General features: G+C 47.9%; 7 protein-coding genes across 7 annotated transcripts; 6 read left to right on the top strand and 1 right to left on the bottom strand.

The window, feature by feature from the left end:
- Window positions 1-163: 163 nt before the first annotated feature.
- Window positions 164-5,051, bottom strand: V8C40DRAFT_243048 (ankyrin repeat-containing domain protein; the record flags this gene model as incomplete). The annotated part of the gene is made up of 4 exons (XM_083215339.1): window positions 3,813-5,051; window positions 3,663-3,746; window positions 2,839-3,607; window positions 164-2,786 (listed from the first exon to the last, which is right to left on the bottom strand). The coding sequence occupies exons 1-4, from the start codon at window positions 4,873-4,875 to the stop codon at window positions 167-169; spliced, it is 4,536 nt and encodes a 1,511-aa protein (XP_083074334.1). The 5' UTR covers window positions 4,876-5,051.
- Window positions 5,052-5,193: 142 nt separating this feature from the next.
- V8C40DRAFT_243046 (uncharacterized protein) lies at window positions 5,194-5,973 on the top strand. Its single transcript, XM_083215338.1, has 2 exons — window positions 5,194-5,539; window positions 5,633-5,973. The coding sequence occupies exon 1, from the start codon at window positions 5,225-5,227 to the stop codon at window positions 5,441-5,443; it is 219 nt and encodes a 72-aa protein (XP_083074333.1). The 5' UTR covers window positions 5,194-5,224; the 3' UTR covers window positions 5,444-5,539; window positions 5,633-5,973.
- A 272-nt stretch (window positions 5,974-6,245) lies between these two features.
- V8C40DRAFT_243043 (tannase and feruloyl esterase) lies at window positions 6,246-8,167 on the top strand. Its single transcript, XM_083215337.1, has 4 exons — window positions 6,246-6,644; window positions 6,733-7,139; window positions 7,222-7,816; window positions 7,888-8,167. Exons 1-4 carry the CDS (start codon window positions 6,323-6,325, stop codon window positions 8,112-8,114), a joined length of 1,551 nt encoding a protein of 516 aa, XP_083074332.1. The 5' UTR covers window positions 6,246-6,322; the 3' UTR covers window positions 8,115-8,167.
- Window positions 8,168-9,700: 1,533 nt separating this feature from the next.
- V8C40DRAFT_265019 (uncharacterized protein) lies at window positions 9,701-10,120 on the top strand (the record flags this gene model as incomplete). The annotated part of the gene is made up of 1 exon (XM_083219602.1): window positions 9,701-10,120. One exon carries the CDS (start codon window positions 9,701-9,703, stop codon window positions 10,118-10,120), a length of 420 nt encoding a protein of 139 aa, XP_083074331.1.
- Window positions 10,121-12,519: 2,399 nt separating this feature from the next.
- Window positions 12,520-15,322, top strand: V8C40DRAFT_206856 (OPT family oligopeptide transporter). The gene is made up of 3 exons (XM_083212053.1): window positions 12,520-13,736; window positions 13,802-14,265; window positions 14,320-15,322. The coding sequence occupies exons 1-3, from the start codon at window positions 12,587-12,589 to the stop codon at window positions 15,091-15,093; spliced, it is 2,388 nt and encodes a 795-aa protein (XP_083074330.1). The 5' UTR covers window positions 12,520-12,586; the 3' UTR covers window positions 15,094-15,322.
- Window positions 15,323-15,510: 188 nt separating this feature from the next.
- V8C40DRAFT_243031 (UEV domain-containing protein) lies at window positions 15,511-17,768 on the top strand. Its single transcript, XM_083215336.1, has 4 exons — window positions 15,511-15,597; window positions 15,714-15,801; window positions 15,870-16,108; window positions 16,165-17,768. The coding sequence occupies exons 1-4, from the start codon at window positions 15,547-15,549 to the stop codon at window positions 17,446-17,448; spliced, it is 1,662 nt and encodes a 553-aa protein (XP_083074329.1). The 5' UTR covers window positions 15,511-15,546; the 3' UTR covers window positions 17,449-17,768.
- Window positions 17,769-18,057: 289 nt separating this feature from the next.
- On the top strand, window positions 18,058-22,570 carry V8C40DRAFT_243029 (DNA-directed RNA polymerase II subunit RPB2). The gene is made up of 3 exons (XM_083215335.1): window positions 18,058-20,787; window positions 20,844-22,072; window positions 22,135-22,570. Exons 1-3 carry the CDS (start codon window positions 18,394-18,396, stop codon window positions 22,295-22,297), a joined length of 3,786 nt encoding a protein of 1,261 aa, XP_083074328.1. The 5' UTR covers window positions 18,058-18,393; the 3' UTR covers window positions 22,298-22,570.
- The last annotated feature ends 51 nt before the right edge of the window (window positions 22,571-22,621 follow it).

Below are 22,621 nucleotides of genomic sequence, written 5' to 3'. Positions count from 1 at the left end.
CAGAGACTATGGGCACATACTAATTTGCTTATACAGGCAGACTATTGTCAACTTCAATGCAGTCTTGAGAATGGCCTCTATCCAAAGCTTGGGCAATCAATTGCAAAAACGCATATCAACGACAAAATTCATTCAATATTACACTTTAGCTAAGACTATTTGTGGCTTAAAAGTAGCTTCTCGTCAGAAACTCGAAAAGTCTTTCATGTCCAGGCTCAGGCCGCACTTTTCCAGTCGCCCACAGTAATCTAGCGATTTCTTTTTCACCGCTGCGAAAAGCCATGGTAAAAGCATCATAACCTCTCGAATCTTTGGCCTCAATATCGATTCCATCCACTTCGAGCAACCGAGAAACTATAGCTACACATCCGCTTACAACAGCCTTGTGAAGAGCAGTCCCGGCCCAATTCCCCTCGAATATACGCAAGTGGGGGTAGTTGATATCGATGTCGTACTTGAGATTGACATCGACTCTATAATTGAGGAGTATATCTACCAGTACGGTGCTTTTGTGGGTGATTGCAGAATGCAGCATTTCATCGCAAACAATGGCTTCTCCATCTTCTAGTTTAAAGCCTTTTGCGAGGAGCTGCTCTGCTGTTGGCCAGAGCCATGATTCTATGGCGCAGTAGAGGACCGACCGTCCAAAATTGTCATAGACTGCCAGATCAGCTCCTTGTGCCATAAGGAGATCGGCTGCTTCTTGTGATCTACTTCCTGAGGCTACTATCAACGGAGTTTGGCCATATATGTTTCGTGCCTCTATGTCTCCGCCATATGTGAGCAATACTCCAATCGCCCTCGGTGTATTAGATTGTGCAGCGAGATGAAGCGGTGTACAACCTTTGTTGTCGCGGGTCTCAATATGTGCACCGTGTGTGAGTAAGAATTGAACTAAGTCATTATTATCCCTTGTTGCGGCAATATGCAACGCTGTCAAGCCCTTATTATCTCGCGCTTTTATATTTGAGCCGTGTAGAAGTAAAAGTTTGACAATGTTCGGTCCACTGGATTTTGTAGCAATATGTAAGGCCGTCCTGCCGTCTTCATCTTGTATTTCCATGTCTGCCCCATGTGAGAGCAGTATTTTGATAACATCGCCGCCTATGTCTGATGTTGCTGCCTTATGTAAAGCTGTACAACCCTTTTCATCTTGGGCATTTATATCTGCACGATTTGAAAGCAATAGGTCGACAAGGTTCGTTCGATCGTCCCTTGCTGCAATATGTAATGCTGTCAAACCATTTTCATCTTGGCTCTTTATATCTGCACCATTTGAGAGGAATAGTCCGGTGATGCTCATTAGATCGTACATTACGGCAATAAGCAAGGCTGTTGAACCTCTTTTATCTCTGGAACTTATATCTGCACCACTTAAGAGCAATAGTTCAATGATGCTTGGTCGACCGAGCATTACAGCAATGTGCAACGCTGTCGAGCCCTCCACATCTCGCATCTCCATATCTGCCCCGTGTGTGAGCAATAGCCTAACTATACTCTCTTGATCGGCCTTTATGGCGACATTTAATGCTGATATTGTTGGTCCATAATCGCTTTTGGCCTCTATTTTCGCGCCTCTTCTTAAAAGCAGCGCGGAGATGTCCTCATGCCCTTGTTTTGCCGCCAATACAAGCGGACTGAGGTACCACCAATCGTGTCCAAAGATCTCTGTGGTATCAGTGCCGTAGGGTTGAAACATCGTGTTCACTTCAGCCAATCTCTCATGAACCTCCGAGACAATGATCGAACTATATGTTTCGTCCCTGTTTCCTGGTTCTAAATCTGCATCTTTATCCAGAAGCAATCTAACAACTGATACTAGCCCTCGTTCTGCCGCTAGCTTCAAAGGCGTTCTGTAAGAAAAAGTGTCTTTCACTTCGGTGTCGACATTCTGTTCAAGTAATAGCTCGACTATACCTGCATGCCCGTTATACACTGCCCACCACAGAGGGGATCTGTTCCGCTTGTCTCTAACATCGGGGTCGCATCCCTTGTTGATCAGCTCTGCCACGATGCTTGATAGACCTAAGCAGGCTGCGACATGCAATTCGATCACTTGCTCCGAAATTTGGAGTAGATCCCCCAGTTTGCTTGCAGAGAAGTTGGTGCGTGCCAAGTCGATCTGCATCAAAGAATCGTGCCACAAATCCGACTTCTCTCTTTGGTCAAGGAAATGTATTACCCTTTGGGCTTCTAACCCTTGAAGTGATAACGCTTCCTCTGTATGATGTGCCCAGAATTCTGTTGCATAGCTGTGAAAGTTTCCTTCATCATCATTTTGATTCTTGAAAACGGAACGAATTGTTGAAAATGAAAGATATGACATGCAAGTATTAGCAATCAATTGCTGGGATTTTTCCATCCAAGTGTTATTTGATCTTTCAAAATATTCTTGAATAGTGTAATGGGCTAGTCGAGCCTCTTGACTCTTGCTTTCTATCACAACAAGCGGGGCGCAAGCTTGGGTGATATGGTCAGCAGTTGGGAAGTTGTCTTCATCTACCATACATTTTTCAGTGTCGATTGCGAGTATTAATCGAAGTGTGCTGACTGGTAGCGGTTTCTTGGATTTTACCACCCACGCAAGAATGGCCCTTGCGTCTGCGGGCAAGTCGCCTTTCTGTTGCTGGATTCGTTCCATTGCCTTGTGGTAAGCCTTGCTTAGAACATCTGATCTATCTTTTGTTTCTTGTGGGGGTGTTTTCAAATCATCCAATGCTCTCCGGATACTGGCAATGGATCTCTTGCCAACAAGAGAGTCGATGTACATCTGGGCTAGGAGAAACCTGATACGATAAGCTTATGAACCCAAAATCTTAATGCTCACTATTTACTTACATCCCTTCAATAGCAGATTCTATACACTTTTTGGTCTCTTCTTGTAAAGGTATGTTGTTTTGCACAAAATCAGGCAGCTGGACCATACGCCTATCAAGGAACGAAAAAAGGTCATTTTTGCTGGGAATAACCTGCCACTTTGTAGCATCTTCAAATCTCTGTTCAATGACGTGGACATTTCGAGATGTAGCGCAAATATTGAGCCCCTTCTTTTGTGCAGCAAATAGGCTATCAAGTAATCTTGTGCGGCTATAATCAGTGTCGCCACACTCGTCCAGAGCATCAATAACAACATAGGCTCTTGAGAGCAGTGATGTTATAACCTCGAGCAGACCGGTGAGCTCTTTGATCAATGGCCGGCTGCCTCTCTCCTTATATCCTTCATAAAAAATTTGTATCTTTTCACGCGAATGTTTGTGATTTTGACCTAATTGCTTGATGAGATTTGAGATAATTTGCTCCGGCTTCTGAGTTTCTTGGCGGTCAAATCTGTTGTAGAAAAAAGCAAGACCTGTTGTTTTGTCATGCCGAAATTTACGATTCAAATAGTCTATTAAGATAGCCATCTGAAAGGTCTTTCCGGCGCCAGGGATGCCGGGACAAAATAAAGTCGTTCGTGGAATGTTTATCCATTGCTGAAGTTCTTCAGAATTTAAGAGGTCTTGTCCTGTTCCAGGTTCGCACTTCTTGATGTAGTCATGATGCATGGACTCAGAGTCAATGGAACTCAGCCATTCCATGGCTTCGTTTTGTTTGTGAACTTTCTGGCCTATTGAAACAGTAAGCAAGAGGTGTACTGTCATCACAAACCGTGGACCTCTCACCTTCGACGAGGCTATCGAGACTTTTCTTCGTGTCCCCAAAACCGGCTTTGATATGTCGATTCATTTGATTCAGTTCGTCCTTGACTAATAAGATGACCGATTCAAGCCCATGATCAGCTCATGCTACAATATATAGTTGGTATAACTCACCCTCATTCAATATATCTCTTATAGGCCGCTCTCCTTCCACATCACTTGACTGAACGCAGCCCAAAAGCTCCTTTGCAAATGCTGCTGCTACTGCAGCCGCGTATTTCTGCCAAGTTTTGTTCTTGTGGGAGTCCGCATAATCGCAGATACCTCGTATAGCAATGCATGGAAAACTGTTCATCAGTCCGGCAGCCTCCATTTCAACACAAAGTAGTTTCTTGTCCAGCTCCTTATTTAACCTGTCTCGGAACTCCGCGTCCTCAATTGTCGTGTTGCTAGATGCTATGAGACCGTAATGGATGCGCATGGATCGATGTTTTCTTCGAACAATTTGGGATGGGTCGCATGAAATGCAGCCTTCCTCATTATCATCCTCCTCCTCACCATCATCGTTATCATCATCAGATGCGCCATACTCGCCCAAGTAATCATCCTCTCCGATATCTTCAGTACATTTTCCACAAATATGCAGATAGTTTGGCTTGAACAATACATCTTTAAGTGAAGTAGAGTTAAGATATTGCTTCGCAGCTCGCGGATATGCTTTCCCAAACTCCTCAAGAATGTCAGGGATCTTTGAACCTTCTAGCTCGTGTTTCGATTCCAGTTTGCTCAGTGCCGATAATAATGAGTTGGGTGGGTTATTGAGAGAACCAGTCCTTTTGAACCTCCCCCCTTCCAATGACTTGCCGAGATCCCACTGAACAACTCCAGGAAACTGACCATCTGGCGTGCTCACAACCACATCGCCTAATCGCACCTTTGGCGGGATTCCTCCTCCTATGCCGACCAGGAGGCCAATTTTGATGGATGAAAATGTTTGAACCATTTGAGTTGTCACAGTGGCTGCTGAGTTCGGACCGGCATAACCTTTGGGCAAGCAAGCGATAACGATGTTATGCTGGCCTATAGAGCCAAGTGTATAGGCATTGGTATCAGTGGGAGGCTTAGATAGACTTTCATGCCTCTCATCTAGCATGGCCATAGCTGCAGTTTGCTCTTGTGGCAGCGCGCAGACCCATCCGACGGTGTAATCAGCATGGGATCTGGCGTTGGCCTTCATTTTGAGCGTCTTCAATCACGCCCTCTCGGTGATCACTGCACTTTAATTTTGAAAGTGTAAGGCCTCATGCGAATCAACTCAAATATGAGTACTAATATTTTTCATATCCAATGAAAAGATTTTGTGGAAAGAGTAATGTGCAGGCTTATTCTTTGTTCCAGTGCTGAAGCGCCGTGCCATGTAAGGACGAAATGCGGAGGGCGTTCAGGCAGCAATAAATGAGGCTCGATTGGCACAGCCTTGAGAATTAATATATCTCGACCAATCAGCGCGGAGCATCCTTGAGCCAATCGAACGAAGTTCCTCATGCTGCGGCAGCATCCTTCCTACGACTCATCTCGTCTACGCAATGAGAATTCTTAGCAGGCCGACGCTTAGTTCTGCCCTGGAAAGCCTGAGTGCGAATCTGCAGGTCGGAGATGCCGTCTCTGATTACACGGTCGCCCAACTCTGCGGCCACGGCCGCATACTTGTGAGAACGTTCGGTTTCTCATTTCACGATTTAGAAAGGAGCTGTTTTACCAGGTTTGATCGAGTGCGCAAGCAAGCCAGATTGCTAGAGTCCTAGAGACAAAAAACCTACTCAACTACGTGGACAAGTACGAGCTAGAAACGATCAACGTGCATAATTTGGACACAACGGACTCTTGAAAGGCGGCCTTGGGTATGTCGATGATGAGCAGGCGGTAGACTTGTTGGATTGGCTGCTTCAATGGGATCATCCATTTCGAGAAGAACAACATTGAAGATAGAACAGTCAAGTTCAGCGTTGGGGGAAAAGCGCAGACCGCCGGCCACCCCCATCGCCCCATCGGCGTATCACCACCGATATAAGTCGGTCATCGGCGTACTGCTACCGAATTCGGTAACCCATCGCCGGTGTATCGGACCTACATACGAGGTTCGTGGATGGAAATGGAGGCAACTCCCCCGCATAATATGGGGTAACTCCCCTGCATAATATGGGGTTTGGCAAGCAGATCTGGGGTTAATGCCTGTTAGGTAGTCATTAAACAAACCATGAGGTGAGCTCCAAGCACAATATCACATCATTGTCCAGTAATGCTGCAACTGAGCATATATTGATGGTAAATAGGCGCATTGTAGATTAGGTACGTTGTGAAATGCAAGTTTCTAATTGGTACATCATTTACAACTTTCACACATCTTTCCAAGTTTTCGTCTTATATAAAGCTTGCGCATGTCACTCCAGTAGTTAATCAAGAAAGGAAAAAGGCCATTTAAAGATCCATAATGCAGCTTGTATTCTAGTGTCGGGCCAAGAGATCGGCCTCGGCCAGGTCCGCCGATGGGACATCTTTTTGATCCTTGTTGCAACGACAAGTTATAAGACGCAACCACCATCGATATTTATCTTTGTTCAATTCTTCATTGATGCTGCGTAATATCTTTCCTTAGCTTCAAACTACACCGCATACATATCGATATGAAGCATACTTTCTTTGGCAGTATTCTGCCCGTGTTGCCTATGGCGCTGGGGTCATCTCAACTCTCATTTGAGCAATTCTGCACAAGCGGGTTAGAGGGATATGCCAAAACAACTAACCATGGGCAATTCACCATTACTAATGTAACTTATGTTCCAACGGGGGCAATTTCGCTTTCAAATCTCACGCCGACCAATTTGACAAACACGGCTGCATTCTGCCGAGTCTTTGCGTCTGTTCCGTATCCAAAGGACAACCACGTCATTTTTGAGGTTTGGCTACCTGACAAGGTGAATTATAACGACCGCTTCCTATCTGTCGGTAAAGAACTGTTGCCCCCCTTGTGGAGCAGATTGCTCATTCCAAATCTTCCATACGGCGTGATGTGTCTGATGTATTTTTTGCTTAGGAAATGGTGGCTTCTCAAGCATCATCGACGAGATCTCTCTCACCAATGCAGTTAATTCCGGCTATGCTTGTGCAGGAGGAAACACTGGACATCTAGATAGCGACAACAATGGAGGCAGCGGAGCCCCGGGCGTTTATCTACCGTTTTTGCACGACAAAGAGCAGGTCGAAGCTTGGATTCACAACTCCATCGCCATGTTCACTTCCGCAGCCAAGGAGATTGTGAAGAAAGTATATGAACGTGCACCAAAATATTCCTACTATCAAGGATGCTCGACAGGAGGAGCGCAAGGCTTTGCTCTTGCCCAGTTTCATCCTACTCTATTTGATGGTATAGTCGCTGGATCTCCGGGGAACTGGTATTCACATCTTGCCTTGTCATTTCTGTGGAATAGCGTCGATAATACGGTGCGTCGTCCTATTTTAAGAAGGGGATATATCTCGATCGTGCTAGAAGCTGACTATACTTTTCTCTTCGGCGAATAAACAGAGCACGTCCTACTTACCTCAAGAATCTCTGGATTTAATCACACAGCATGTCTTGGATAAGTGCGACACTTTGGATGGCGTCAAAGATGGCGTCATTGAGAACCCACTGATTTGCGATTATGATATCTCGAATCTTGAGTGTCAAAATTCTCACAGCTCCAACTGTCTTACAAAGCAGCAAATTGCCCAAGTCAAGAAAATCTACCAAGGCCCGAAGAATTCGCAGACAGGTGCCAGCTTATATCCGGGCTTTTCTGTAGGCAGCGAAAAAGCATGGATACAGCAAGAGAGTGTTCTCGCAGACGCTTTCGCAATTCCCATCCTCCAGAACAGGGTTTTTAACAACTTGTCATATGATGCAACAACTTTTGATTGGAATCATGATGTCAAGGCGCTAGATGAGACCACTGGCATTCTTATTGATGAAATCACCCCGAATCTCTCAGCGTTTAAAGCTCACGGCGCTAAGCTGGTGGTGACCCAGGCTTGGGCAGACCCTTATAATGCCGCACTTTGGCCAATAAAGCATCGTGAACAACTCCAACAGGCCATGTCTGGGAATATTGATGATTGGTTTGGGTTATTCATGGTTCCTGGTGAGTACATAATCTTGTTTGAACGGTGTTGGATTACCTGCTGGGCATTATATACTCATCAAATTTCTCAGGGGGCGGACACTGCGGCTCTAACCCAGCCTACCCTCAAGTACCAGGAACTTGGCATTCGCTCGACACCCTTGTTAGCTGGGTAGAGCACGGTCAGAAACCGACTCAGATGCTGAGCACTCAGCCTGCTGACGGAACTAATAGAACAAGGAAGCTGTGTAGGTGGCCAATGGTAGCACATTACAAAGGTGGCAACCCAGATGACTGGACATCATATTCTTGCCAGTGAGTGCTTTGAAAGCAGCCAAGTTAGAGACTCGAGAAGCATCCATTAGTCTATGATCTATATATTCCTTTTCCAATTGATTGTGAATGTATTTGGTAAATACTATGTGCAACAGTTTACTATGATGTTGAGTCAACGGGGTAGGGCGTCGAGTCAATAATCTTCATTATAGCAGTCTTTGCAGTGGAGCGTGCATACCCATCCAATGCTGAAGAACTCTGCCATATTGTGATGAAATGAGGAGGGGGTAAGGCAGCAACGCGTGAAGCTTAGGTGGCACAGCCTTTGCAATCGATGTATCCTAAACAATCGGTGTGGAGTATCCTTGGGCCAATCGAATCAAGTTCCTCACGAGCAGCATCCTTTCTACGTCTCAACTCGTCTAGGCAACGAGAATGAGAAAAACGCCATCGTTAGCTCAAAAAAAGTAATTCTAGAATTCATGCAAACGGGAAGACAGACAAATTTAATTTGCTTTAAGATATTTAATCACCTCGCTTAGTGTGTACGCAGGCGGACGATAGCCACGATGTGCCAAACACGAGACAGAAGTATATCGATCTATCATCAGCTGATACCTAATAGCACATTTAGACAGAAAGGTGGTATAGACTTCAATCTACCAATAAATAAATCTTCACGCATATCATTCCATGTCCCGTGTAATTGTCATTGTTGGGTACTATCTTGCTGATACTGGCACTAGTTCTGGTATACAAGCAAAATTATTACCGAGGACCTTGCAATCAACCACTCAATAATAATCAACTCACTGATCACCAGATGTATCCTTCAGTCGATTACCCCAACGTGCTATCTATTATGCTGCATAGCTTATCATAAAACTCTTCGCCTTAAAACATAAAACCCTTCGCCTTAAAATATAACAGGACGCACTGGCCGAGAGGCGCATTCAAGCTTCAAGTAATCTGTACACGGCCACCACCCTGAGTATTCCAAGTTATCCATTGGTAGATCTTTGAACCAGAAAATACTTAATTATATCACTGACTTCCTAAACCGATCTGGTTGAACTTTCCCATCATGTGCCGATAGCAACTGTGCGACGCCACAAGAGAAACCGCAAAGTAACATTACGATGTAATCACAACTGCAAAGTAAGATTGCGATAGAATCATTACCATTACTTGAAAAATTTGCATTCGGCGTATACAGACTTTGCACGTTAGGAATACGTATAAATATGGCAGTCCTCTGGCTTCGATGTAGGTTCCCAGTCGTTTCCTCTTCAAACCCAACCAGCCCTCCTGAATAATGGTTTTGCAACTGCGCAAAACCCGTCGATCTAAAATTTGCAACACTGGGAAATCCAGCGACGACCTGGGTATCAAGAGCGATACTTGAAGGATCCTTGTCGTTTCCTCCCCAAACCCGACCAGCCATCTAGCACACGGGGTTTCTACTTGCGCAAAAGGTGTCGACCAGAAAGTTACGACACCGAATGTCAAGGGTAATACGCTCTCAGACTAGTCGAGACGCACCAAACAAACACTCTATCCTCAAAGGAAGTGGAATCTGGACACATAATACATCCAAATTAGTCGAATCATCACGCAACTCCTATCGACATGCCTTTTATTCACGATGATGGGTATGATTGGCCTTACGATGTGTATGATGATCAGTCTGACTACGACTATTATGAGTCCACCATGGAAGTGATCCCTCAGGAAGATCCATTCAACCGGAACCGGCGGTTGATTAATATCGACTTGGGAGCTGCGGTATCAGCAGTGGCGGAAACGGGGCGCGAGATTAGAATCATCGTGGAGGAGCCTGTGGAGGGCGACGAGTCTGTTGCTGTACCTTGGGAACTTCTTGACGGCTGGTTTTACAGCGTGGGGGATTCCTATGTTATATCTCTCGTTGTTGAGGATAAGCCGGATTTCGATCCTGATGCGGTATACCTGTATTACTTCTCCAACACAGGACGCAGCTTCTCTTTTCTCTTCACCATTGATCCTTTGCTCATCAGGCTTCTGGATTAAGGCGGAACATGTTGCATATAGCTGTCATTCTCGCTCTTGCTGATGAGCTTGACTGCTTGACACATATATGTACTATAGCTGAATGGCTATGTACCAACCGGGTGCGATGGAGGGGACTGGGTAATAGTTGGGCACAGGGAAGTTCTGTTCTGATTTATTTTTCATATTGCTATTGGGGGATGTGTTTTTGTGGGATATAATAACAAGGCACGGAAACTCTATTAATATTCGAATTTGATATATTCTTAACCCTAAGCCTGATTACACAACGTTTGCGTGAAAGGTGGCAGCTTGGTTCATAGTATCCTAAGACAAACAGTTGATTCGGGAATCTCACCTTTACAAATGTATTTCCTTGAAGAATCATTCTCATTCACTGCTGAATACAACTTGGCATGGGTTTCATTGGACTTAATGGATAGATACTCACCTAATTAGCCTACGATAGCATCCGGCGTAGTGAGGCCGCCCCGTCGGCCTTTCCTGCATGCGTCTAGCTCAGGCAGGCACCAAGACATCGGGTCGTGCATATGCATTTTCTCCAGCCAGATCTATCGTAGCACTAGTGATGGGTCGGCGTGCGGGTAGAGGGAGCGAGCGTTCAGCTAATGCTGGTGCAGCCTGATGCATCCTGTCTGTAAATGCACGGCGAGGCTGTCCGGCGATTTAACATGACCTCAGCAGCGAAACAAGCATGTCCGTGGAGTTGTAGAGTAGCCAATAACAGGCCACCCAAACAGAAGAATAATACATGATTCCGAATGCAATTACTAATAATATCGAATCCTGAATTCTACGGCTGGACCATCCGCCAATGCCCACACTGGTAGGATGACACGGCACAGACATCACATGTATTGGTAATACGGAATGGGTCTGTCCCGCATTGAAGCTCGAAAGGATAAAAAGAAAATGGTAATTATACCCGGTGTTAGGCGAACTGTCTGACATGATCGAAAGGCGTACGGGTATGTGATGAGAAAGACAAGAGAGAGAAAAAAGTTCCTTGTAGTAATAGTGCGATGATGAGGACTCTAAACCGAGTCTGCTCCCCACCAGGTCCGACGTTGAAGCTCCATCCATGGACGGAGTCGAGTTGTAAGTGATTCTCTTGGTGATGCTTATGATAACTCATAGCAACATTCATATATAAAGAGCTGAAACAACTTACATGTTTTGACAGCTCTCGTTGAGCCGAATTGATTGACACCAAACACGCAAAACTGCTTTATTCAAGCTACCCATCTAGAAGCACAAATTCGAAACTTCTTCATCATCTTCATCAAACAAAATTTTAAGCATCTCAATAACGATAGCTAGAATCTCGGGTCCATTCCCACGTGGGTTTGCCCCCTTCAAGCTTAGCTCGCGATGACACCATCACCCTTGTTCCTGTCGTCTTTTTTTCTGCCGACGCCTAATGTCAAAATTTCCCCGAACAAGCTTCACCAAAACGGAACACTTGAAAGCCTCATCGCGGCTTACTTGGGCCATGACGCATCGGCAAACCATTTCATTGGCGCTCTACGGAGGAAAAGACGGTTCGGGGATGCAAAAGATCCTTGGCCTTTGCTCTTTTCGGCCGAATGGCGGCGGCCGGCAGAGGAGGAAATAAGTGAGACAGTAAGCTTGAATTCTCCTGGACAGACACTCGGATAAATGTTCTTTGGAAGAGAGAGTATCATGTAAAAATAATTCAATATATATCAAGAGATGAAGGCAATGAAAGGAGAAGCAGAACATGTAAGTGAACAATTGGAGAATACTGCTAGGTATCCAGAATAAGTGTCTTCTCCGAGGATAACCACCACCAACTATCTCATTGATTCTGTCCACTTTTTTTCGCCCAGCCGGCAGTGGTTGAGCTTTTCAAGATGTGGCACTCGATGGCAATCCCGCTTTTAGGCCGAGTTTCAACGCCCCACCGTGTCTTAGCAGTAATACGAAGAGCCCTAGTTTTTACACCTTCAAGAAAGGGCTTGAGCTATGGATTGCCATGCAATTGCTGTGTATTCCTCCGTACTGGTACCCGTGGATGGATCACCTCACACGTCTTTGATCGAGCACATGTTTGTACATAACAGTATCGCCAATAGCATCGTGCTGATCCCCTGCCATTGCGTGCTGCCCCGGCCCTCCACTTCTCGGATATCTTGTGCCGCAAAACTTGGCCGCAGATTGCCACTGTCACTTCTTGATGCTACATTATGTTGCTACTTAGGCTGAGACAAAATAGACGTGAGCTACGAAGTACTGGTTGGGCCCCGCGATGTGGCGGAGATGGATGGGAAGTTTCTTTTACGTAGCATTGCTCCATTCTCCAAGTTGTGTTAAATAGCCCCTTGCCTGCTCTCGACTTTATTTTATTTTTTATTTTTATAGACATTCTCTTAAGTGCAGATCTTTTCTGTATTCCGTAGAGCCTCCTTCTTGTAGAGCTTCGGCTGGTTGCTGAGGCTTTTCACAATGGCATCTGCTCAGCTGGAAAAGACTGATGAACTGGTCTCTGCCGGGCCCATCATCACCGAAGAGGCTCTGAACCGAAAGGAACAAGCTGAAATCATCGGTGTTGATGAAAAGGGTGGTGCCAATCTCGATGTCGAATCGAAGGAGGACCTCACTGCCGGCAAGACTCTGTACACCCTCACCAATGAGAACGGCGAGGAGGAGGTTGTCGATGAAGATGATCCCAGAATCAAGGACATTCCTCCTTATGTGAGGCGCATCGTCAGCTTCACCAACGATCCTACCGAACCGACTTTGACCTTTCGATACTTCATCCTTACCATCCTTTTCGTCGCCCCAGGTGCCTTCTTGTCACAGATGGCCCACTACCGAACAACATATGCCCCCTACTCCGTCTTCTTTGTCCAGATTGCCTCCAACTATGTTGGTGTATGGCTTGCCAAGGTCCTCCCGGCCTGGTGGGTTGGCATCCCCGGAACCAAATGGGGATTCAACATGAACCCAGGCCCCTTCAGCACCAAAGAGCACGTCCTGGTCACCATTTCTGCAGCATCTGGTGCCACTTACAACCTGGGCTACACCCCCATCTCCATGTCCGAGCTCTACTTCAACCAGCCTGTCAACGGCGCCGTGGCCACCTTCTTCATGTTGGCCATCACCTGGACCGGCTACTCGTACGCAGCACTGGCCCGCCAGTTCCTGATCTACGACCCTCAATACCCCTGGTTCCAGTCTCTCTGCCAGACTGCTCTCTTCGAGACCCAGAAGAAGCAGCGTGAGAATCCAAGCCGCGCCTCTCGCAAGCAGATGATTGTCTTCTTCGCTGTCATGGGTGGTATGATTCTGTGGCAATTCCTGCCCGAGTTCGTATTTCCCTTTTTGGGCTCTCTTGCGTTCCTCTGCTGGGTTGCGCCGCATAACAAGACGGCCAACTTTGTCGGTGCTGGCTTCGGTGGTATGGGATTCTTGAACTTGTCGTTTGACTGGTCTAGCATTTCTACCAACGGTAGTTTGTTCTTGACTCCTTGGTGGACTCAGGTTGTCCTCTTTGCCGCCTTTGTCTTCAACTGTTGGATCTTGCTTCCTGCTGCCAAGTTTGGTAACCTTGGAAAGTGGCATGATCAGTTGATGTCTAACCGCGTCTTCCTGGGTATGTGCTTATTATCAATCTTTACTGCTCTTGGCTTATTTCTTAAAACTAACTCACATCTATAGAAAACGGAACGAGCTATCCTTTGACCGATCTCCTGACCGCGGATGCCAAGCTGAACGAGACTGCATATGAACAGTACGGCGAGTTGTTCGTCGGCACTCAAAGTCTGTGGGCCATGTTCTTCGACTACGCCTCATACTCCTCAGCAATCGTCTGGATGCTGCTCTTCGGCTGGCCCCAGATCAAGGAAAGCTTCAGGAAGCTCAAAGAACGTACGACAAAGAAGGACTCGGGCAAGATTACGGAGCAGTTCAAGGATCAGATCAACATCCTGCAGCGACCATATGATGAAATTCCATTCTGGTGGTTCGCCGCCCTGTTTATGGTCTCATTCATCATGCTAATCGCCATGGTCGGCAAGAACTTGCTGTTTATTCCCGTGTGGACCTATTTCGTGGCCATTGCAACGGGAGCTCTTGTTGTCGTGCCGCTGGGCTGGCTGTATGCTTTGTCCAACTTTCAACTGGTAAGAATACCCCTATCAACGTCAATGCCAATGTTGTACTAACGACTCCTTTAGCCTATTGGAACAACAAACGAACTCTTGTACGGTGTCATGGTAAACGCCGTATCTGGATTCAAGAACCCCTGCGGTGCTTCCACTTATGGTGCCATTGCCGGAGATGCCTGGTATCGTGCGCAGCTCAACCTCCAGGACATGAAGATTGGCCACTACATGCATGTTCCTCCCAAGGCCGTCTTCTTCTCGCAAGTCTTTGGCTCAGCCATCGGTATCCCCATCGACTATGCAGTCATTCGATGGGTCCTCGACACCAAGAGAGATTATCTGTCTGGCGCCAAAGAAGATCCCACTCACCAGTGGACTGGTCAGTCTCTGGCCTCGTCTCTCACTTCTGGCGTCCAGTACGTGCTTGTTGGTCCCAGCCGCCTCTTCAAGCAGGATATTTACAAGCCTGTTCCTTATGGCTTCTTGGTTGGTGCCGTGTGCCCCATCATCATCTTCTTCCTGCACAAGATGTTCCCACGAGCCAAGTTCCAGCTGTGGAACACCACCATCTTCTTTTCAGCCATGGCCATCTTCTACGGCAACATCAGCACGGGCTACACATCGAGCTTCATTGGAGGCTTCGTGGTCATGTTCCTGGCGTACCGATACCGTTATGACCTGTGGGCACGATGGAATTACATTCTGGCAGCAGCTTTTGATGCGGGTTTCAACTTCAACATGCTGCTCATTTTCTTGTGCTTTGGCGCGGGTAAGATTATTGAGATGCCGAACTGGTGGGGAAACAATGCGGAGAGCAGCGAGCGCTGCTTTGCGTTGGATGACTGATTTATGTATTGATGAGTTGATGTAAAATATGATACCTTTTGTTGTTTTTAAAATGCATTTGAGATGGAGAGGGGGCTGTATGAGAAGAATCTTATGTCTCTAAGTGGGGCAAACTTGATAGAGATGTGAATACACACGAATTAATGGATTGATGCCACTCTTGGATCTTTGTAATTCCAATACAAATGCTTGGTGATGGCGACATTGGGATGGACTCCTAGAAGGTTCCGGATCTATTGAAGTTTAAGTGGAGGGTAAATGTACAGCGTCCAGTAAATTGATCCATCCCGAATCCCGCTGCCTACAGGGCGTTTAACCCCCACAAGGCGCTGGAGCTGCCCTGTGGAGTCCGCGTGCCACCCAAAAGTTGGAGCTCCAAAGTCCAGTCGTCATCCGTGGATAGCTCCAACTTCCAGCCTCTTGTCCATTCCATGCCTCTCCAGCATCGCCACGATGCCTGTCCAACAGCATGTGCTCAACTGGCTCTACAGCGTCCTGACCAGTGTATGTGTCCCTATCCTATATCATTAATTAATTCCCTCTATTTCTTCACACGAGACTCTCCCGATATTGCGCCGTCTCAAGCATCACAAAACACCCCGCATCTAACCACCCGACAGGAATATCACGATGTGAATCGCACCTATAACGACGTCGCCACCGTCCTCGCACGATACCCAACCCTCGCTCCACGAACCGATGTGCACAGTACGATTGCGCCCCTCCGATTGTCTCTGCTCCTTTGCGCGCCCCGAAACTGACAATCCAACTTACAGCCTTCCCCAATGGCGCCAGCGCCCTCCTCGTGCACTTGACCGGCACGATCCCGGTCCTCTTCCGAGGCACCACGTACAGGTTTCCAGTGTCAATATGGGTGCCACATGCGTATCCGCGCGAAGCACCGCTGGTGTATGTAACGCCAACGGAGACGATGATGGTTCGCCCAGGCCAGCATGTCGACCCCCAGGGCCAGGTCTATCACCCATATCTAGCTGGCTGGGTCGACTTTTGGGATGTAGGTCACATGCTCATAGAGTTCACAGAGACATATCTGACTTTTGATACACATAGAAATCAAGCCTAAACGATTTTCTTTCTGTCTTGAGCGATGTCTTCGCAAAGGAGCCGCCAGTTATCTCGCGCCAGCAGCCTCGAGCAACAACCCAGAGCCCGCCTCCCGCCCAAGAGCCACCCCCGATCACGCCTCATCCTCCAGAAAGGCCTCCTGCCTCGACGTCTTCGCCTGCTCAACCGTATCCCAACCAAGCAGAATCTCGTCCACCACCCCCGCCCCCGAAACCTGACCAAGAAACCCCGCGTCAGGAAGCCCCTCGCCAGGAAGCTCCTCATCAGGATGTTCGCTCACCCCCGCCAATTCCACCTCACCCCCATCTCTCTTCTCCCACTCCTCCTAGCTCTGGAGTACCATCCAGATATGAATCAGCCCCTCCTCTGCCGCCTCAACCTCAAACATCTAGACCGCCATATCAAAATCACGCCCAGTCTTTACCTCAGTATTCCAATGCTCAAGGGCCTGTCCCCCCTCAGTCTCCTCCTCATGATCACCCGCAACCTTTGCCACAGTTCCAACCGTTAGGAGCAACCCCTGGATACAATGGTCAGTTCAGCACACAGAGTCAACTACCGCCACAAGCACAATGGCAACCACCGCAGCAGCAACACCCGCAGCAGCAGGCATGGGACAGATATCCCCCTCCGCCACATCAGCAGCAACAACAAACCCCTCAGACTCAGCCTCAACCTCCTTATCAGAAATCGCCACCACCTCCGAACCTTCTTGATGACGGTTTGAGTCTGGAAATCAAGCCACACGAAATTGAAGCTCCCCCTATCCCCCCGAACCCCGAAAAGGATGCTCTTCTCAGGCAGCTTGCCCAGACGCTGGCCTCTATCCGGCAACGCAGCCGACAACAGAATGAGTCTAGCATGGCCGGATTAGAGGCACAGCAGGGTGCTATGCTGTCTGCCATGTCCGCCATACAAGCTGAGATGGGCCAGCTTACACAGTTCACCAGTATCATCACTTCCAACACGAACATTCTTCATGATGCGCTGCGCAAAGCAGATGCTGTCATTGAAGGATCGAGGAACCATGTGGTCCCAGATATCGACGAGCTATTAGTAGCCCCGACAGTAGTATCGAACCAACTGTACAGGGTAGTGGCAGAAGAAAGAGCACTGGGCGACGCAATCTTTATGCTTGGCCGTGCGGTTGAGAGGGGCCGCATATCCCCCACTGCGTTTGCGAAAATGACACGATCTCTAGCGAGAGAATGGTATCTAAAGAAAGCTCTAGCACGCAAAATTGCGCAGGGAATGGGGCTCATGGTATGACATTGCTTTGATGGTAACATGCCCCAAGCTGGGTAGCGGCGGTATAGTTGAAACATGTTTGGCATATTGTTGGTTAGGATATAGAAAGATGTTGGTTGCAGTAGTATAAAGAGCGAATATAGCTGCAAGAGCGAATTTAATAAATGACTACCTACCTATATTCAGCTCTTGGTAATTCTTTGAATGACCTGAGTACCAATTAGACATGCTGTACGGCTCATTCTTTGGCATGGGTTTTCGTATCTAGGGTTGGACTGAATTAAGAGCGTCTACTGTACAGCCAGGTTAAGGGTCATCAGTCCATGGGAAGAAATTCACACAACAACCTGATACGAGTGCCATCACAAGTGATTAAGGCCAACTATAGCCTCTCATCTCTGCATCTCTATATGCATTCAGCTACCTTTACTCTCGTTTACATCAAATGGCATATTCACAGAGTTAGGTACCCAGGTACTGCTTGCTATCAGTGAATCCGGCTTATGTAACCGCATTGTGATTACAAAGTCCCCAGTGTTTTACCGGAGCGCTAGTCCTAGTCGGCACTGGCCCCAAGGCTTCACTAAGCACGTCGCGCGCCGCAGCATCTGGCGGGATCCCTTTTGCCTTGAAAGATTCATCACGACGAAAAAAAAGTTGCTGCCTTCCACCATCAATCTTCATCGTGCGCAACCGCCAGTCCCGCAAGAGCTCTTTTTGTGTGAGGGAGACTCTTTCTGCCGGGATCGCTCGCGGATGCTCGTTTGGTGACAGGCATTAGGATCGCTGCCGATTCGTCTAGAGCTTCCTGGATCGAGCGGTCCCTCCACGGCGTGAGGACGAGGCTGCACTCACGACAGCTGCCTTGAGTTGAGCTGGAACATTGGCCCAAGAGAGGATCTGGATAGACCGAATTCTACTTATTACCACGCTTAATTCCATCTTATCTCATCTATTACCGCCACCATGGCTGACTACGAGGACGAATACGACTACGAGAACTACGGAGACGAGGATGAAGGCATCACTCCCGAGGATTGCTGGACCGTCATCTCCTCCTTCTTCGAAACCAAGGGTCTTGTATCACAGCAGACGGACTCCTTTGACGAATTCACCCAGACGACGATCCAGGATCTCGTAAACGAATACTCCACCATCACACTCGACCAGCCAAACCCTCCTTCGCCACCCGGCCGAACAATAGCTCTTCGTCGATATGAGATCAAGTTTGGAAGCGTCATGGTGTCACGTCCAACTATCAGTGAGACGGACGGCACTGTGACTTCTCTGCTCCCTTACGAGTGCCGAGACCGTAACTTGACCTACGCCAGTCCCCTCTATATCAAGATCACTAAAAAGGTGTCGGCTGCCGTCGAGAGAGAGGTTCCCCTGCACGAAATGGACGATGCTCAGCAGGAGGAATACGCAAGAACCGGCGAACACCCTACAAAGCTCGAGTGGGAAGAGGAGGAGAACGGCGAAGATGACAACATCGGCAAGTCTGATGACTGGAAGGACATGGTCTTCGTTGGCAAGCTGCCCATCATGGTCAAATCCAAGATTTGTCATCTGAGCCGTGAACAGGATGATAGCTTGTTCCTTGTCAACGAATGTCCCTACGATCAGGGTGGCTACTTTGTCATCAACGGCAGTGAAAAGGTTCTCATCGCCCAAGAGAGATCTGCCGCCAACATTGTGCAAGTCTTCAAAAAGGCCCAGCCCAGTGCCTATACCTATACGGCTGAAATCCGAAGTGCGTTGGAAAAGGGCTCACGACTCATCTCCAGCATGATGCTCAAGTTGTATGGCAAGGGAGACTCTGCCCGTGGTGGCTTTGGCCAGACTATCCACACCACCCTGCCCTTTGTCAAGTCAGATCTTCCCGTCGCCATTGTCTTCCGTGCCTTGGGTGTCGTTTCTGACGAGGATATCCTCAATCACATTTGCTACGACCGCAACGACAGCCAGATGCTGGAGATGCTTCGACCTTGTATTGAGGAGGCCTTTTGTGTCCAGGACCGAGAAGTTGCTCTCGATTTCATCGGAAAGCGTGGAAACCGAGACCAAGCTGGTCTTGGACGTGAGAAGCGTGTCCGCGTGGCCAAGGATATCCTTCAGAAGGAGACTCTTCCCCATATTTCACAGACAGAGGGAAGTGAAACCAGAAAGGCATTCTTCCTGGGATACATGGTGCACAAGCTGTTGCAATGTGCGCTCGGAAGAAGAGAACCCGACGATCGTGACCACTTTGGAAAGAAGCGTCTGGATCTGGCGGGTCCCCTGCTGGCCAAGCTATTCCGTGGTATCATGCGAAGGATGAACACTGAATTGGCCAACTATCTGAGACGGTGCGTTGAGGGCAACCGACACTTCAACCTGGCCGTGGGTATCAAGCCAGGCACGCTTTCAAACGGATTGAAGTATTCGCTTGCTACAGGAAACTGGGGTGATCAGAAGAAGGCCATGAGCTCAACTGCAGGTGTGTCTCAGGTGCTTAACCGTTACACGTTTGCCTCAACCTTGTCGCATTTGCGTCGTACCAACACTCCCATCGGAAGAGATGGTAAGCTGGCAAAGCCTCGACAGCTTCACAACACGCATTGGGGTTTGGTCTGCCCAGCCGAGACGCCCGAAGGACAGGCTTGTGGTCTAGTCAAGAACTTGTCTTTGATGTGTTACGTCAGTGTCGGTTCTCCTTCCGAACCTCTGATTGAGTTCATGATCAACAGAGGTATGGAAGTCGTCGAAGAGTATGAGCCGCTGCGGTATCCTCATGCTACAAAGATTTTTGTGAACGGTGTCTGGGTTGGAGTTCACCAAGACCCTAAGCACTTGGTGAACCAGGTTCTGGACACTCGTCGCAAGTCCTATCTGCAGTACGAAGTCTCTCTCGTGAGAGAAATTCGAGACCAGGAATTCAAAATCTTTTCCGACGCAGGTCGTGTCATGCGACCAGTCTTTACCGTTCAGCAGGAAGATGACCCGGAAACGGGCATCAACAAGGGCCACCTGGTATTAACCAAGGAGCTCGTCAATAGATTGGCTAAGGAGCAGGCTGAGCCTCCGGAAGACCCCAGCATGAAGATTGGATGGGAGGGGTTGATTAGGGCTGGTGCAGTTGAATATCTCGACGCTGAGGAAGAGGAGACGTCCATGATCTGCATGACGCCAGAGGATCTCGAGCTGTATCGTCTTCAGAAGGCCGGTATTAACACTGAGGAAGACATGGGAGATGATCCGAACAAGCGACTGAAGACCAAGACGAACCCGACAACTCACATGTACACCCATTGCGAGATTCACCCAAGTATGATCTTGGGTATCTGTGCTAGCATCATTCCTTTCCCCGATCACAACCAGGTATGTTGTCCACCTCCCAGTCTTATCAACGAGGAAAATACTAACGGTGTGTATAGTCCCCCCGTAACACTTACCAATCTGCCATGGGTAAGCAAGCTATGGGTTTCTTCCTCACGAACTATTCCCGGCGCATGGACACCATGGCCAACATCCTTTACTACCCCCAGAAGCCGCTGGGTACCACTCGATCCATGGAGTTTTTGAAATTCCGAGAGTTGCCGGCTGGACAGAACGCCATTGTAGCTATTGCCTGTTACTCTGGTTACAACCAGGAAGATTCCGTCATTATGAACCAAAGTAGTATTGACAGAGGTCTGTTCCGAAGTCTCTTCTTCCGATCATACTCAGATCAGGAGAAGAAGGTTGGATTGAACTACACCGAAGTGTTTGAGAAGCCCTTCCACCAAAACACTCTTCGCATGAAGCACGGTACATACGACAAGCTGGATGAAGACGGTATCGTCGCTCCTGGTGTCCGTGTATCTGGTGAAGATATCATTATTGGCAAGACGGCGCCGATTGACGCTGAGACACAAGATCTCGGTACCAGAACGACTATGCACCAGAGGCGAGATATCTCAACTCCTCTGCGTAGCACTGAGAACGGTATCGTGGACTCCGTCATTGTGACAGTGAATGCGGACAACGTCAAGTATGTCAAGGTCCGTGTCCGAACGACCAAGATTCCCCAGATTGGAGACAAGTTCGCCTCTCGTCACGGTCAAAAGGGCACTATTGGTGTCACTTACCGACAAGAGGACATGCCCTTCACAAGAGAAGGTGTCACCCCAGACATCATCATCAACCCTCACGCCATTCCATCCCGTATGACAATCGCTCACTTGATTGAGTGTCTCCTAAGTAAGGTCTCTACGCTGGAAGGTATGGAGGGTGATGCCACCCCCTTCACGGATGTCACGGTCGACTCGGTCTCAGAGCTATTGCGAAAGCACGGCTACCAGTCACGAGGCTTTGAGATTATGTACAATGGCCATACAGGTCGCAAGCTGAGAGCCCAGGTGTTCTTCGGACCGACATACTACCAGCGACTCCGTCACATGGTGGATGACAAGATCCACGCTCGTGCCCGTGGTCCCGTGCAGATCATGACCAGACAACCTGTGGAGGGTCGTGCGAGAGATGGTGGTCTCCGATTCGGAGAAATGGAGCGTGATTGTATGATTGCTCACGGTGCCGCGTCCTTCCTCAAGGAGCGATTATTCGAGGTGTCAGACGCCTTCCGAGTTCACATTTGCGAGATTTGTGGACTCATGACGCCTATTGCGTACGTTTTCTCCTTTCTTTTCAATGTTTGTCTAATTGCCATGATGCTAACTCATTCACTAGCAACCTTTCTAAACAATCGTTTGAGTGTCGACCTTGTAAGAACAAGACCAAGATTGCGCAGATTCACATCCCTTATGCTGCCAAGCTCCTGTTCCAGGAACTCCAGTCCATGAACATTGCGGCTCGCATGTTCACAAACCGGTCTGGCGCGTCCATCAGGTAAACCTTGGAGAGCATTGGCTTATACAAACGGCCATTTATTATTGCCGCGAGATTCACAAAAGATTGATTTGCGGATCTCCATATTTTTTTTGCTTTATGCTTTGTTTCTTGGAGAATGGAAGATGGTGGAAATTGCTCTATGACAAAAATGGATACGGGACGTCTCGCTCCCATTGCTGCGCCAGCGAGATAAATGCTGAGCGGAGAGTATGATTGTACATGTAGAAAAAAAATAATACAATGAAGAAAGTTAAAAAAGAAAAGGAAAAGAGACGTCTATTTATCGTTGGACTTGCTCATATCGTGTAGTATGTAGTGCTTGCAA

Source organism: Trichoderma camerunense, assembly GCF_050948025.1.
Source record: "Trichoderma camerunense strain CBS 138272 chromosome Unknown V8C40scaffold_7, whole genome shotgun sequence".
NCBI lineage: Eukaryota > Fungi > Ascomycota > Sordariomycetes > Hypocreales > Hypocreaceae > Trichoderma > Trichoderma camerunense.
The sequence above is the reverse complement of the archived record's forward strand: the minus strand, read 5'-3'. Positions and strand labels throughout refer to the sequence as shown.

Excerpts from the sequence above, each read along its gene's own strand:
- V8C40DRAFT_206856 (XM_083212053.1), top strand. The coding sequence starts at position 12,587 with ATGGCATCTGCTCAGCTGGAAAAGACTGATGAACTGGTCTCTGCCGGG. Across the intron at positions 13,737-13,801 it reads GTCTAACCGCGTCTTCCTGG|AAAACGGAACGAGCTATCCT; the intron begins GTATGTGCTTAT and ends TCACATCTATAG. Across the intron at positions 14,266-14,319 it reads CTTTGTCCAACTTTCAACTG|CCTATTGGAACAACAAACGA; the intron begins GTAAGAATACCC and ends CGACTCCTTTAG.
- V8C40DRAFT_243031 (XM_083215336.1), top strand. The coding sequence starts at position 15,547 with ATGCCTGTCCAACAGCATGTGCTCAACTGGCTCTACAGCGTCCTGACC. Across the intron at positions 15,598-15,713 it reads TCTACAGCGTCCTGACCAGT|GAATATCACGATGTGAATCG; the intron begins GTATGTGTCCCT and ends ACCACCCGACAG. Across the intron at positions 15,802-15,869 it reads TCCACGAACCGATGTGCACA|CCTTCCCCAATGGCGCCAGC; the intron begins GTACGATTGCGC and ends TCCAACTTACAG.
- V8C40DRAFT_243029 (XM_083215335.1), top strand. The coding sequence starts at position 18,394 with ATGGCTGACTACGAGGACGAATACGACTACGAGAACTACGGAGACGAG. Across the intron at positions 20,788-20,843 it reads CTTTCCCCGATCACAACCAG|TCCCCCCGTAACACTTACCA; the intron begins GTATGTTGTCCA and ends CGGTGTGTATAG. Across the intron at positions 22,073-22,134 it reads GGACTCATGACGCCTATTGC|CAACCTTTCTAAACAATCGT; the intron begins GTACGTTTTCTC and ends CTCATTCACTAG.
- V8C40DRAFT_243046 (XM_083215338.1), top strand. The coding sequence starts at position 5,225 with ATGAGAATTCTTAGCAGGCCGACGCTTAGTTCTGCCCTGGAAAGCCTG.
- V8C40DRAFT_243043 (XM_083215337.1), top strand. The coding sequence starts at position 6,323 with ATGAAGCATACTTTCTTTGGCAGTATTCTGCCCGTGTTGCCTATGGCG. Across the intron at positions 6,645-6,732 it reads CGACCGCTTCCTATCTGTCG|GAAATGGTGGCTTCTCAAGC; the intron begins GTAAAGAACTGT and ends TTTTTTGCTTAG. Across the intron at positions 7,140-7,221 it reads GGAATAGCGTCGATAATACG|AGCACGTCCTACTTACCTCA; the intron begins GTGCGTCGTCCT and ends GCGAATAAACAG.